We start from the raw sequence: 16635 nt of genomic DNA on the forward strand, positions 1-16635 counted from the left end.
TAGAACTTTCTCCCATCTCCCGACTGCATCTCTGGAGCTCAGCCACAATGATCTTTGGGTTCTTCTCTACCTCTCTCACCAAGGCTCTTCTCCCCCGATTGCTCAGTTTGGCCAGACGGGTTCTGGTCATCCCAAACGTCTTCCATTTCAGGATTATGGAGGCCACAGTGCTCTGAGGAACCTTAAGGGCAGCAGAAATTTTTTTGTAACTTTGGCCAGATCTGTGCCTTGCCGCAATTCTGTCTCTGAGCTCTTCCGGCAGTTCCTTTGACCTCGTGATTCTCATTTGCTCTGACATGCACTGTGAGTTGTAAGGTTTTATATATGACAGGTGTGTGGCTTTCTGAATCAAGTCCGAACAGTGTAATCAAACACAGCTGAACTCCAATGAATGGTGTAGAACCATTTTAAGGATGATCAGAATAATTGGACAGTACCCAAGTTAAATATATGAGTGTCACAGCAAAGGGTCTGAATATTTATGGCTGTGTGATATTTAAGTTTTTCTTTTTTAATAAATCTGAAAAAATGTCAACAATTCCGTTTTTTCTGTCAAGATCGGGTGCCGTGTGTACATTAATGGGGGCGGGTCATTAATGAGGAAGGGGGGGGGGTGATCTTAAATGATTTTAGCAAATGGCTAAAATTTAAGGGTGTCTGAACACTTTCCGTACCCACTGTATGATGGCAGTACTGGGGTCAGGCAAGTCTGCAGTCGTAATTTCACAGTCTGCCATGACAGCCAAAGCCAGCCAATCACTGTTTGTCAGCCAGAGTCAGCTACACCCTCCTATTTACGGCTTTAATGATGACGCAGTCGGGGTTTGACATTTTTACAGTAATTCGTGCAAGACACCACAGCAATACCCTATTAATCCACTCCACTTTTCATTCACGACCAGGGGTTCTACCAGATCAAGTTTGTCTTTTCCTGTTGGCTGTTTGCTCAGCTTTCTGCTTGCAACCTCAAGTTCTGCCATAGCACGTTTATGGCTGCTGGCGATTCTGCTACAAGGTCAACAAAGTGTGAGTTTCCCCATTCTGCCCTCTATGCGTCGTGGATTAAGACAACAATAAAATTTGAGCATTTCCTGACCTGCTATCTGTGTATAACGGAGCATTATATGACTTTGGCCCAAGTCAAAGCCCCATCCTCGCAATTCTGAAGATGACAGCTTTGTATCCTGGCTTTGAAATGATATTTCACAGTTCATATTAAGTCTTTGTTAAAGTCCTTTCCAATTATTCCGGTGGTTCGGTGTGCTGCACCTGGGTTTTATGTACATCACACTCATCGTGTGTCACGGGAAGACAAGTCAAGCCAACCGCCACAACGATTGTTTATACTACGCATTACCGTAAGATGCTATAACCCGCTGAGGGACAACTTCAAAATAAAAGCTTACCAAATGATACATGGCTATGGACATCAATACCTTGCAATCCAGGAGGTGGGCCTGACCCCAGTTTATATTGCCATCATACAATGTTGCCACCAACATCAACACAACACCATCCCGAAATCATGTTCAATCATTAATCAAGATACTAAAAAAAAATTCTCATTAATTACGCTGCCATTTTTAAAATTGTATAATCCAGCACTGGTTGCCGTCTTAGCGGCTAGCTGCTCGAGGCAAGTTCCCGTTAGGCTCGCATCACTGCCATTAGACTACTTGTCAAAAGCAGTTAATTTAGCGAAAATTAATCTGCACACTTACCTTTGATGCTGACAGCCTGACACAGTTGCAGTTCCTACCGATCCATTTCTAACAAACTAGACTTACTCAAATGTGCTGTTTTAGCAGGCAAACACATTACTGTGGTTGTGACGTCACTTCATTCTGTCGCCTAACATGGCGGCCCACTGAGAGTGACGAATTTCACTTATTATTATGCTTATTTATCCATCCATCCATCCCTTTTTGGTACCGCTTTACCCTCACAATGGTCACAGGCGTGCTGGAGCCGATACCAGCTAACTTCGGACGAGAGGCGAGGTACACCCTGAAATGGTCACCAGCCAATCGCAGGACACATATAAACAAACCTCCATTCACGCACACATTCACACCTACGGGCAAATTTAGAGTCCTCAATCAACCAACGCTGCATGTTTTTGGGATGTTGGGGGAAACCGGAGTACCTGGAGAAAACCCACGCAGGCATGGGGAGAACATGCAAACTCCACACAAGCGGGGCCAGGATTTGAACCCCGGTCCTCAGAACTGTGAGGCAGATGTGCTAACCAATCGTTCACCGTGCCGCCTATGCTTATTTTAAATCAAGAGTACCGTGGTTTGAATAATACTGGCACATACAACATGTTCTTTCAAAATAATAATAATAATAATAAAAATAAGTGTTTAGTTCCTCTTTAAAACCTTCCAGCGTGTTTTCAAAACAGATTTTCGTTGATGGTATTGTTTTGTGTTACATTTTTTTCTTCACTTTTCTTGTGAGTCAACAACTTATCCAGCTTTGACCCAATGTCTGACATGGACACATGTAAAAATAAAAGAGACCCTCCTGCTCAGCACAGCTGTTCTTCTAAACTTCCACTCTCAGCGGTCCGCTGTTATTCCGCAGTGGGAAGTTTAGACCTACAGAGGACAATATCATTCAGTGTAGTTGTCAAGATCTTGTTGACCCTTTACATTGGTATAGTGTACTTCCTTCCATTCATCCAGCTATTTTCTACCAAGCATCCTGAACAGGGTCACAAGTGAGCTGGATTCTATTCTAGTTGACTTTGTGCGAGGGGTGTATACCTTCAACTGATTGTGAAAAAGAAAAACAACAAAGACAGAACATATACTGTTATAGTACACATTTACCACTATTGGCAAATTTAGAGTGTGTAAAGTGGATGAAAACAGACAATATACTAACACCACACAGAAAGGTACATTGTATATTTTGTATAGTTTCGATGATTATATTACAAACCATCATCTTGTTAGAGTGGTGTTGGTGATGTTGCTTTATTTATGGTTTATTGAAATCCTATTTATTAAAATAGCATATGTTTGAGATGTGTGAACCTTTTCTAATGAAATCTTAAAGGGGACATATAGAAAAAATACTTTCAGTATTTGTATACATATTTGGGTCTCTTTAGCGCCTGTCCACACTTCAAATGTGAAATTAAACAACCATGTAAATCCTTGTTGTCCTATTTTTGAAAATCGAACTGTGTCTGTGAGCAAGCCAATGATTTGGCAGCTCAGCTGGCTGAAGTTCCAGAGCGAAACAGCCACTTTTAAGTGGCGGTCAAAACGCCATCATGCCAAAGCCAAAAAGTAACCAGAGCTGCAGTGATACAGTGCCGTAAAAAGGTATCGGGCCCCTTCTCAAATTCTTATATTTTTTCATAGTTTTGCCAATTTAATGTTTAAGATCATCAAACAAATATAAATATCAGGAAAATATAACCCAAGTGAACTTAAAATGCTGTTTTTAAATTATTTCATTTATTAGGGGGAAAAAAACGTTCAAAGTTAGCTGGCCCCGTGTGAAGAAGTAATTACCCCTTGTTAAGTCATGAATTAATTGTGGCAAATCACAATTTTTGGTTAATTTTCACTGATCACACCCAAGCCTGATTACCTCCAGACCTGTTCAATCAAAAATCACTTAAAACAGAATCTATTCTGACATAATCAAATCGGAGAAAAGATCAAATAAAAGATGCAACAAAATGACAGGATCCATAGGAATTCCAGAACAGTCGAGAAATAAGGTCACTGACATCTATCAGTCAGGAAAGGGTTACAAAAGCCATTTCTAAAGCTTTCGGATTCCAGCGAACCATAGGGAGAGCCATTATCCACACATGGAGAAAACATGGAGCAGGGGTGAACTTTCCCAGGAGTGGCCGGCCTACAAAGATTACCACAAGAAAACAGCAATGACTCATCCAGGAGGCCACAAAGCCAGTCAGGATAACTTCTAAAGAACTGCAGGCCTCCCTTGCCTCAGTTAAGGTCAGTGTTCATGACATAACAATAAGGAAGAGACTGGGCAAAAATGCCATCCATGACAGAGTTCCAAGGAAAAAACCCTCGTTGACCAAAAAGACCAAAAGGTTAATCTTACTTTTGCCAATAAAAAATAAAAAATAAAAAAACATCTGAATGATTCCCAAGACTTTTGGGCGAATATTATATGGACTGACGAAATGAAAGCTGAGCGTTTTGGAAGGTCTGTGTCTCGTTACATCTGGTGTAAATGTAGCACAGCATTTCAGAAAAAAAAGAATATCATACCAACAGTCCAACATGGTGGTGGTAGTGTGATGGTCTTGGGCTAATTCTACTTCAGGACCTAGACAACTTGCTGTGATTGATGGAACCATGAACTCTGCTTTTTAACAGAAAATCATGAAGGAGAATGTTTAGCCATCAGTTTGTGATCTCAAACTGAAGCACACTTGGGTTCTGCAGCAGGATAATGATCCAAAACACACCAGCAAATAATATTCTGAATGGCTTAAAAAAAAACAAAATTAAGGTTTTGGAGCAGCCTAGTCAAAGTCCAGACTTTTATCCGACTGAAATGCAGTGGCATGACCTTAAAAAGGCCATTCACGCTTGAAAACCTCAATTTTTGCTGAATTCAAACAATTCTGCAAGGAAGAGTGGACCAAAATATCTCCACAGAGGCGTGAAAGACTCATTGCCAGTTATAGAAAACACTTGATTTCAGTTGTTGCTGAAGAGGGTGGCCCAACCAGTTATTAGGTTTAGGCGCCTATTTCTTTTTTGCACAGGGCCAGGTAAATTTTGAATAGGATTTTTTTCCCCCTTAATAAATGAAATCACCATTTAAAAACAGCATTTTCACAGCACTGTATCTGCAGTTAGCATTGGTTGACATTCTTACCAGCACCGGCACTGTTTAGTGGTAATGTAATTGAATCTCTATGCCTGCTCACTTAAAGTGGGTGTGCGTGCTTGCGCGCGTGTGTGTTTGTGTAAGGGGGTGGGGTGGTATGGTGAACAAGCCTGGGGTGGCTTCGTGCAAGGTAAGCAGAACCGCTTCGAGTTTTGCTTGATGCACAGATCCATGTCATCGAACAGCATTAGTGGTGGAGAGGTATTTGTGTTCGGACTCACCATTGGCGCAGCAGTATGGGGGAGGGGGGGGGGTGGTATAAGGGCTGGCTCGCTCATGAGATAGGGTGGGCCCCTAAGACGAGCGAATTAACGAGACAAGAAATATGGTGTATAAACTGTGATGTCATTTTTGGGCTATTCTGACGAAAGCATGTTATTGAGGCATCTTGGAACAGTTTCAAACTGTGAAAACAAAAATTCTCCTTTAAATAAAAGAGTTGTGTAACTCCTTGTGTATTGTGATAGTGTGAGGGGTAGCCAAGATTCATGGGTCCACCAGGCAAACTGTCTTCATGGTGGACTCTAAATGGCTTAGCTCTATAACATTTGCTTCGGCAGCCACTCTGTGTGTTGTGTGACTACATTACAGTGACTACATATAGTGTTTCTAAGCTCCACGTTGCCAGGCAGCAGCACACGAATGTACTTTTGTACCCAAAAAAAAAACTGTGCACCTGCAGACCCATGGGTCAACAGACACACACTACACATTATATATACATCCACACAACTCACACACATAAATTTGTGGCTGTGCATCACTCAAGATAAGGTCAACACTCCAGCTGATTTTTTTTGTCAGCAGGCTCTGTTTAACACTTTACTGGAAACGTAAGTTGAAACAGTATGTACATTCCTTAGTAAATAAATGAATACAAAAATATAGACAGTTCAAGCGGTTCTGTAGTAAGAAGGAATTTTGGTAAGTAATTGTGACGTATCCCTGTTAGTCTGGCTTGTGCTACATTACTTGTTCAGATAGAACTTTCAAACATTATTGTGATGACGTAACCGATTTTTAAAATAATAATAATAATGATGAGCAGCGTGGTGTGTGACTGGTTAGCACATCTGCCTCACAGATCTAACAAGTCGTGCTGCTCGGCATTGTTCACTGATGATATTGCTCTTTTAGATTAATGTGACCACAAATTGTTCATTCCAGGAAACATTTGGTAAACACATTGCTTTCAGTTTGCAGATTGGACCATGAGGTATTATCCTCACCAGTATACCTGTCTGTGTTGGACTTCCAATGAGAATATGAATTTTCAAGCAAGCAGACGTTTTAAATGATTCAGCTGGTACTGGTGGAGCTCTTGGGTCGGTCTTGATCAAAGTCGAAGCGTATGAAGATTCAGCACTTAACCTACCATGCATGTTTAGGGGATGTGGGAGGAAACTGGAGTACCCAGAGAAAAGCCATGCAGGGACGGAGAGAACATAACTGTGAGGCGGATGTGCTAATCAGTCGCCCACCGTGGCGCCCTTTCATACATGTGTATATATATTTTATATATATATTTGCTCATATTTATTTGCTCATATTAGATGAGATGGACTGTGTCTTTCAAGTTTTGAGTCTCAGTTTTAAGTATTGTTCTGAATTCAACCAGTCTTCTTGCTATTTGCTTGTTTTATTTCCTGTTGTGATGCAAATGTTTGTCCCAACAGCAGATCATTTCCTGACACTGTTCAGCTGGTAAAGGGAGATATTCCTAATGGCCCAAGACCAGGATTTATCTCACCCTGTACAGCAGTGCGAAGCAAGAGTGTCTGTTGTTCTCAGTGACTCAAAGTGTCACACAGTGCTTGTTTGACTCAGGGCCTGGCAAGGAGTCCACAACTTTACACTGTGGTGATTTTGGTATCCACTGACAACCTTTCAAGGTAAATCCCAGTTGAGCGAAAAACAAAAAAAGAATAATTTTTCCCAATCCTTTTGTCTCTTTGATTTGGCTTTCTATAGCTGACTCTCTGACCCCTGTAAAATGGTACAGTGTACAGCTGGAGGGTTCATGTTTGTGCAGGAGAGCCTGACCGCGGGAGTGTTAATGGCTTTTGTGATCTTTTGTGAGACAGTGAAAGCGCTGTAACCCAGCTAAAGGAAAGAAATAAAAATGCCTCCTTTAGACTAAAATGTGTGTGCGTGTGTGATAAATGACCAACTTGAATTTTTTGGCCTTAGCATTTGGAACCCATTGTAGATTTCATGGTAAAAGAGAGGTAACACTGTCTCTCAAATGCCGTAAATCATCTGGTAAGTGGCGAGTGAAGCTTAAAAGGCACTGCTCTATCACCGGGTGAATGGATGGCTTGTTTTATAGGTAATAATCTATTTTTAAACACACATTACTGCCACTGTCACTTTAGATCAAATGGGGGCACAGATGAGATTTCTCCGAAGTGTTATCCATTTCACTCTCCATACCAACCATTACTCAAACTATTCTTGGCGCAAAGTGTCTATCATGTTGACTCAGCGTTATGTTGACCTTCCACTTATGTGTGTTCACGTGCCAGGCTCGTTCTTTTCTTTACAGACAATCTCCACTAACCATGTGGTCGGGGTCCACTAGGGAGCTGTGTCACCCGCTACTCTTGACTCTTTAAAACACAAGGTTGGCAAGTAAAGCACTATGGGTGGGGGTTGAACAAATAGGTTGACACAAGAGTCTATCTACTGTAGTGACAATATAAATCGTCGCTGTCAGGCGGAATCCTCGCACCGCCAAAATGACTACTTTTCACGAAATCAAAAAACCGTCATCTTGCGTGAGTTCCCAAACACCGCTTTGTTCAAGTTGCTATTATACCTCACACTGGAATCATAATCAGTTGTACACTCAGATCAACACATCACAACCCCCAAAATAGTGTTCAATCACGAAATAAATTGACTTAATTTTTTCATGTTATCATCGATTGAAATGGTAGGTGCCAACCAGCACGTTGGCTATGGCTGGCACGCCCAACAAAGTGTTCGCTCACACCGACCCCTGACCGTTAAACAAAAAGAAATAAACCTTTAATACATCACAAAACCAAACACATGTGTTACGACATATGGCTTCCCACACGCTTTCAAAGTTCTTGGAGCCACTGCCTAACACCGTGTATTTGGCGGATATTAATCTGCACACAGACTTACCTCAACGGCTCATGAGTTAAGCTTCTGCAACAAAGCATTCCAGTGATCAATTGTAAAAAATAATAATAATAAAAAAATAAACCGGCCTACTCAATTGTATCAAACCTTAGTGTTCTTACTCATTATTGTCTAAAAAAAAACAAAAAAACATCCAGACTTTCAATAAAGGCAACAAATATTCCGCAAGGCTTCCACAGAACAAGAAAAGAGGCGGAGTTTTACAACACTTCTCAGACATTATTAAGCTATTTTTGCCACTTTAAAATTGGTTAATATTACTTCAAAACATCTGTTATTTTGGGGTCATAACAATGCAAATTATTTTTTTTAATAATATGAATTAGACTAATTCAAATCCGGCCTAACCTGTGTGGCATTTGCATGTTCTCCCAGTACCGACGTGGGTTTTCTCCGGGTACTACGGTTTCCTCCCACATTCAAAAAACATGCATGGTAGGTTAATTGAAGACTCTAAATTGCCCGTAGGTATGAATGTGAGTGTAATTGGTTGTTTGTTTGTATGTACCCTGCGACTGACTGGTGACTCGTTCAGGGTGTAGTCTGCCTTTTGTCCGAACTCAGCTGGGATAGGTTCCAGCGCCCTGCAACCCTGAACAGATAAGCGGTATTGAGAATGGATGGTACATTAGAACCCAAGAACAGAAGACAAAAATGTGTGAATGGTTTAGATTATGTGCCCTGGGATTGGCTGGAGCCTACACCAGCTTTGGGTGGAACACCATAAACTGGTCGCTATAGTCAACTGCAGCCATACAGTAGTATACTGGTAGACACACAAACATTCACACTCACATTGTCGCCTTTCGAGCCACAATTCAGAGTATGCATATTTTTGGACTGTGGAAGAAGGAAGCCCATTCAAGCAAGCGCAGAGAGAACATACAAACTCCACAAAGGAAAGCCTGAGCTGAGATGGGAACACAGAGCATGGTGACCGACTGGTTAGAGCGTCTGCCTCACAGTTCTGAGGTCCGGAGTTCAATCCCTGGAGTTTGCATGTTCTCCCCGTGCCTGCGTGGGTTTTCTCCGGGCACTCCGGTTTCCTCCCGCATCCCAAAAACATGTACGCGAGGTTTATTGACGACTCTAAATTGCCCGTAGGTGTGAATGTGAGTGTGAATGGTTGTTTGTTTGTATGTGCCCTGTGATTGGCTGGCAACCAGTTCAGGGTGTACCCCGCCTCCTGCCCGATGATAGCTGGGATGGGCTCCAGCACGCCCGCAACCCGCGGATGGATGGATAGATTTGATAAAATTATCTGAATTGCAGCTGTGTGTCTATATAGTAACCATTACCGTGTAGTGTTTGAAGACTAATTATCATTGTGTGCTCTCTGTTTTTATCTTGAGGTATTTTGCCCTCCTCCGACACACCTCTGAAGGTTTGTCAAGATGAATTAAACTGAATAAGTAGTATTAAATGCTGACATTAAGTTGAAAAAAGTTTTCTATTTCAAGTACATTTCAGTTCTGTTTTTATGACTAACCTGTAATTCCTTTCTATCTGATTCGAGTGAATTCCAGAAAAGTCTCATAATACCGTAATCTACTCCTGTTAATCACCAACAGCTTTTGCGGCCATCCGTCACTGACGACATGAAAACATAAATAGGGCTACATTTCTGCAACATTTCTTTCCCAAAGCAAGCAGCAAACATGTAAGGTGTACATGTTTGACATCTGCGCAATCTGGAGGTCTTTACTGACATCCGAGGTACTTAACAGGTGGTCGAGTGAAAAGTTTTTTGAGGCGACCCAAGGTGCAATGTATGAAGCTGATCATAGTGTTGTAACACATGAAGACATTGGTGTAAGTAACACATTTTCAACTGATTTTGTCACAAAGTTGTTTATGAAGTGTAGAAAACCATTAGAATTTCAAATATAAAATATACTTTATTGATTCATGAATTTCTAGATTTGTTAAAGTGGGATACAGGTCAAACAGACGGTTTCATTCTCCCACTAGGAGGCGCTATATGTCTGCTCAGAGCTGACAACTGCTGTTAACCGTTCTCAAATAAAACAATCCATTTATTCTGGGCTTATAATAACCAAAACAATCTTAACATGAAAAGTGCTTGTGCAAGGGATGAAAACATGTAATTTAGAATGTACAAGTACATAAATGAACACTGTTCAGTGAGCTATGATTCAAGTGTGAAAACAGCACTTGAAGCTCATATAGTCTTTTCATTCATGTATTGCACAGCAGTGTTGTTCCAGGAGCAGTCTCTGATCAAGAAGTCAGCTTCCCGAAGCATGGAGCCGATGGGACAAGCTTCTTTGACCTTGGACCTTGGAGAAAGTCATGTCAGTCATCATCTTGATTGTGTCCTGCTCCTGGTCCTCCTTTTTCACCGACACCTTGACATTGCATTGTGTCACGGTGGCAACAGTCCTCTGCTCCTGAGACATCAGAAGGAGCATCTCTGCGTCCATTGGCTCTCCTGAAGAGAACGGGTGAGACACCATCTCAACCAGTCCGACGAAAGTCCCCAGTACTGCAAACACAGAGCCCATTAAGTAGACCTTGAGCAGACGCCGACTGGGTTTCTGACTGAGCATCTCTTTGGCGAAGAGTATCAACTCTTGCATGCTTTCCATTTCCAGTGGCTCTCCAGATGATATGCAAGAGGTGTCCGGACACTGTTTTTGGAGCTATAAAACAATTAAAATGAAGATCAGCAATAATTAAACAGTTCACTGACAAATATTGTTAAAACAGAGCCAATAATTAGTATATTAGCCGGCTTCTTAAAAACTCTTGCACTGCTCAGTATAGATTGATGACTGTTGCAACATGTGATCCCAATGTCACAACCTCTGGATGTTTAGTTCTGCATCAAACTGCAATGGCTGCCCATTTCATTGAAAGCATGAATCATTGGTTCAAACTCATCAAAATAGGTACAGTGCACATCCAGGCAAAATTCACAATTGTAAATGATTAATGTCACTTGTACTTTTACTGCTGAGAGTGATTCGGAGGGGCCACTGTGATAGGCATGATTGTCTTAGATGGCGGTTAAATATCTACTCCGCAGTCAAAGCAACTTTGACCAGGTGATATTAAATCCCATTATTCATTGAAGATGATCATGGATTTTATGGTTGAAAGTTACAATTACATCTTTCATGTTGCTTGAAATTGAACACAACAAAGCACAGCGTGAAACTCATTGCGGATGTTTGCATTATTCCAAATTGGGAAGATTGGAACCCAAACAAACCTACAATTTAAGAATTGTGCATTTCTCCACCATTGTAGTAATATCAATAGCAGCCAAACATTTTTACCCCTGCATATTAAATGAAAGAAAACTTACTGATGTCGTTGATGTTGTCGAAGAGAGGCTCATCTTAATCATGACTTGTATGACTTTATGAGGAACTTACTTTGACTCGATACTGTGGTCATTTATATCCACACTGTCTCCACCCATCCTGTGCCACTTGCTCAATATTCATGAGGCAGCCAGCGCAGACGTGCCCTCGTGCAGCTCCTGGGCTGATGTCCAGTGCTCCTGTGACAAAACGTCCTTGCCCCATATAATAAATGTCACCTGTACTGTTGACCAAGCACAACACGATTATATTGCTGAAATGTAGGGGGTCCTTTCTTCAGTTCCCTGCTGGTTGTCACAAATTATGTGGGCAAATCCATTATTTATGTTAATATAGAGCCAAGTAACTGTGCATGACTATGTAATGTAATAATTGCGAGTGACAAGATTTCACACAAATGCTACTTGTGTGATGTTGTTTTTTGTTGTTTCAGCTCATTTGTATTGCTGTAATTATGCAGGGCACACACATACTGACAACTGGGTCAAACTTGAGCATTTCGCCTCTCTTCCAATCAAAGTCACCAAAAGCCCAATTGTTTGATGTCTCCAGATATGATCCTGAGTAATTATCCTTTGGTTTGGGATGTGTAAAAAGTGATTCATCCTCTTAGATCTGCCCGGAAAATCATCTGGCCGACCGTTAAACCATTCAATATATCTGACCGCAAATCCTAACATAGTTCAGCAAAGCCGCAGTCTCTGTGACAAGACAAGGTTTTGCTTACGCAAGAGACAAGCTAACGGGTTGCACCAATAGGTTTGCCCAACTTGTTCTTCTGCTTCTTTCTTTTTCTGTGAAGTTTATTGGTGGTTGGGGAAAAAAACAGCTTAATGGTGCATTCACACACACTATTCACAATACAGTCCACCAATAACTGGACTGTAGTGTGTACAAGAAAGGAAAGAAAAGAAAAAAAAACAGGTCGGCGGGTTGGCGGCCACTTGCTCTCCTGATGGGATTGAGGTATGTGTTTGTGTGTGTGTCTGAGGGCCGGTGAGGGTTCCCTGGGTCCCTGGGCATGGGTGTTATCCTCTTGACCGGGTTTTGGGTGCTGTTGTATCTCATTGTGCAGTTAACTATACCGATAATAGCTGTTTTAATTAAAGCCCCCGCAAAATATTGAATTACCCTTGAAATTACCCACCAGTACTCCCTAATTCTGTGGGGTTTTTTTTGCCACCTGGATCATAGTAGTTGACTATATTTATACTGCCTCTATCTCCACTTACCAGTTTTTTATTATTCCACAAAGAAAACTGTAGCTTCTGACCATTTATCTTGTTCACCCTGATCACTTTCCCTTGTTGACCTCCATTCTTGCATGTAATCAGCAATGAACGGTTTCTTAATATCAGAATCAGAATCATCTTTATTTGCCAAGTATGTCCAAAAAACACACAAGGATTTTGTCTCCGGTAATTGGAGCCGCTCTAGTACGACAACAGACAGTCAATTGACAGAGAACACTTTGGAGACATAAAGGCATTGAGAAAAAAAAATCACTGAGCAATAAAGGTTTGCGAGTTATCTGGTAATGCCGGTACAATTTTATTCATTATTTTTTTTGACACTTGTGCAAAAAGATGCAGAGTCCTCTAGCAGTTTGAATGACTAATATAGCAATAGTCCGGTGCAATGACCATTGTGAAAAGGGCACCGAGACTTCAAGGAGTGACTAGTAGCGCGATAATCTGGGACAATGTTGATTGTGCAAATGTTGCAGATACTCCTCAGTCAGTGTACAAGCGGTGCAGATGCTACTCTGCCATGAGTGGCCAGTATTGGTCAACAACAGATATGCAAATAGTGCAGCATCTTGAGACTACTACAGTGAATGCACGAGTATGTATAATTGGCCTGACAGAAATGTGACAACAAACTCAAGACAAACCATTGGCAGCATGTTGCAATGGAATTGTAGGTTAGTTTTTTAAGAAGTTGATTGCAAGAGGGAAGAAGCTGTTGGAATGTCTGCTAGTTCTCGTTTGCATTGATCGGTAGCGCCTACCTAAGGGAAGGAGCTGCAAGAGCTGGTGACCAGGATGTGGAGGGTCCGAGAGGATTTTGCACACTCTTGTCTTAGTTCTGGCAGCGTGCAAGTCCTCAAGGGTCGGTGGGGGTGGAGGTACCGACAATCTTTTCAGCAGTTTTGATTGTCCGTTTTTGTAACAGCACCAAACCTGACTGTGATGGAAGAACACAGGACTGATTCGATTATTAAACTCGATATATCTTAGCACCCCTTCTCCTATTTCTTAAGATATTGCTCTGGGAAGGGGGAGGAGTTAGCTCAGGCGGTAGGGGCGCTCGCTTGGCGTGTCGGGGGTCGCCGAATCGATGCCCGCCCGAACACCCCCGCACTCCCCTCCTTGTCCTTTGGGGGAGGAGTTAGCTCAGGCGGTAGGGGTGCTCGCTCGGCGTGTCGGGGGTCGCTGGATCGATGCCCGCCCGAACCCCCGCCTCCTTGTCCTTTGGCGGCACGGTGGTCGACTGGTTAGAGCGTCAGCCTCACAGTTCTGAGGACCCGGGATCAATCCCCGGCCCCGCCTGTGTGAAGTTTGCATGTTCTCCCCGTGCATGCGTGGGTTTTCTCCGGGCACTCCGGTTTCCTCCCACATCCCAAAAACATGCATGAATTGAATACTCTAAATTGCCCGTAGGTGTGAATGTGAGTGCGAATGGTTGTTTGTTTGTATGTGCCCTGCGATTGGCTGGCAACCAGTTCAGGGTGTACCCCGCCTCCTGCCCGATGATAGCTGGGATAGGCTCCAGCACGCCCGCGACCCTAGTGAGGAGAAGCGGCTCAGAAAATGGATGGATGGATGGATGCTCTGGGAAGGACTATCAGATTCCATTCACCGAATGAAGCGCCCTCTTCCACAAGTTTGACAAGTAGGCCTAGTTTTGGGTCCTGTTCCCTCCTGGTCGTAAGAACGTCTCTCGTCATTATCGCCTATCTTCTGATTTATCTTATCATTTGTTTTCCTTTTATCACTCCTTACTATATTCCAGTCTTCAAATCTCCCTCCACCTACTTCCAACTCTCATAGCTGACTTCCTGATCCATCATTTTCCTCTACCATCTCTCTTCCAATCACATTCCAGCCTTCAACAACCGCCCCTTTCTTCTTCTGTGGCACCATGCTCTCTCTCAGGTATTACAACAGACATCATTATGTGTGTGGTGTATGGTTTTGGTCATCTTGAATGCATACTTGGCAATTATTTACTCATTACATGTGCGGTCTAAAAATCAGTTACAATGTCTAAAAATTGGTCTGTGTGTACGGTGTACCCCACTTAAGAAGTTAAAAATTGGTATGTTTTATTCAGGTTTAGCTCTTATTAGCAAATATTAAAATTTCACAATCATTGAGTTCTTATTTGCCTTCATTGTATCTGGGGAGTGCTACGTTTATGCTATGACGTGTTCACCCCAAATTGTGTCTTCAGTTAATGACTTCATGCATTCTACCTTCTTGATGTGAAATTTTCTTACAGGACAACGTTAATATTGAATGAATGTAGACATATTATAAATTTTTACTTCTTAGACAACTTATTTAGCTTTGGGGCATTCTCGTGCTGAAGTGAAACACAACACAATCCACTCGTATTTATTAAAGTTCCTTGCCTAAACTTTTACATTATTTCTGAAGGACAAGGAGTTTGAAATATACATATAACATACTTTGCCTCAGTTGTTTGTTTTCACAATGGTGTAATCTGACAGTATATGGGCTAAATATCACTTACCTGATGGTATGTATGATTGTGGTCTTCCTATAAATAACATTCAATCAACAGATTCAGAATTAGAGGAAAGGTTGTGTAAACTCTATCACCAACCCCGACCCTGAGATTGCTGCAGTCAGCTGTGGTCAGAGTGGAATTGTACACCGCTCAGTCACACAGACACACAAATGTGTGTCAGATGATGACTAAGAATGAGTTTTACAGGAAATGTTGAGATATCTGAATCAACCATTTGATGATATGAGAGCGCTTGTCCTCACAATAATTAAGCGGGCTGTCATACAAAAGTTAAGACAATAAAAATCCACATATTTTGGAGTTATTTGAATAATTACTGTGTTTTATTTGGGACTGTTGTAAAGCTAATCATATATGTTGCAAAAGTTTCCAGTGTCAAACTGGAGTTTGCTGGTGCAATTACTGTTCTTACTGAACACGTTGTATAGGGACTGGTTGATGGAGAAAGACGATTTTCTTTCTCAGCACCATAAATAAAAGAAGACCAAATTGACCAAAAATGACCTACACAGAAACCCCATCTTATACCGTGCTTAACATCCTTACTTGTCACAAAAGTCTAAAAGTTAATAACTGTAAAGAAAGAAACAAAAAAAATACTCTTCATAAAACTTCACTTCAATAAAGTCACCACTGATGTGGTAACACTAGAATCTTACTGCTTTGAATGTGAGTCCATTTATTTGTATGATCTTCTCATAAAAGCCCCTGTTAAGGTTGCTCATTCCTTACAAATAAATGTTACAACACAAAATAAAAAATGCCAAAGAACACACACCCAGAATTAATCCTTTCATGCTGAAGTTATGTGTGATATGCCGACATTTCACCTGATGTGATGTCATGCATGATGAAAGTTTGAATTGTGAACTTTTGGGCAAGTTTTGGCAATATTGTGAATCTTACAACCTTAAGGGCATTTGATGTGCAGTAAATGGTCTATGTTTGAGCAGGGCGTTTTCACAATTTGATATATTGGTTGAAATATTCCATCCATTTTCTGAGCCGCTTCTCCTCACCGGGGTCGCGGGCGTGCTGGAGCCCATCCCAGCTATCATCGGGCAGGAGGGGGGGTACACCCTGAACTGGTCGCCAGTCAATCGCAGGGCACATCCAAACAAACTACCATTCGCACTCACATTCACACCTACGGGCAATTTAGAGTTGTCAATTAACCTACCGCGCATGTTTTTGGGATGTGGGAGGAAAGCGGAGCGCCTGGAGAAAACCCACGCAGGCACGGGGAGAACATGCAAACTCCACACAGGCGGGGCCGGGATTTGAACCCCAGTACCCAGAACTGTGAGGCAGAAGCGCTAACCAGTCATAAAGATTCAGTGAGCGTTAAAATCTCTATGTTCTATTCCATAACCTTGGGCTGGTGTTGAAAGAGAGAAAACACCACGTTACTAAGAAATGAAGAACAGCGTCACAGAACGGC

General features: G+C 41.9%; 1 protein-coding gene across 1 annotated transcript; it reads right to left on the reverse strand.

The window, feature by feature from the left end:
* Nucleotides 1-10014: 10014 nt before the first annotated feature.
* g0s2 (G0/G1 switch 2) lies at nucleotides 10015-11448 on the reverse strand. The gene is made up of 2 exons (XM_061688377.1): nucleotides 11399-11448; nucleotides 10015-10730 (listed from the first exon to the last, which is right to left on the reverse strand). The coding sequence occupies exons 1-2, from the start codon at nucleotides 11438-11440 to the stop codon at nucleotides 10317-10319; spliced, it is 456 nt and encodes a 151-aa protein (XP_061544361.1). The 5' UTR covers nucleotides 11441-11448; the 3' UTR covers nucleotides 10015-10316.
* Between the last annotated feature and the right edge of the window lie 5187 nt (nucleotides 11449-16635).

This window comes from Phycodurus eques, chromosome 10, assembly GCF_024500275.1.
Source record: "Phycodurus eques isolate BA_2022a chromosome 10, UOR_Pequ_1.1, whole genome shotgun sequence".
NCBI classification, from domain to species: Eukaryota; Metazoa; Chordata; class Actinopteri; order Syngnathiformes; family Syngnathidae; genus Phycodurus; species Phycodurus eques.

What these genes read in the sequence shown, in the direction of transcription:
- g0s2 (XM_061688377.1), bottom strand. Translation starts at nt 11,440, where the DNA reads ATGATTAAGATGAGCCTCTCTTCGACAACATCAACGACATCA. An exon ending in CGACAACATCAACGACATCA is followed by an intron (nt 10,731 to 11,398) that starts GTAAGTTTTCTT and finishes ATTGTTTTATAG; the next exon opens with CTCCAAAAACAGTGTCCGGA.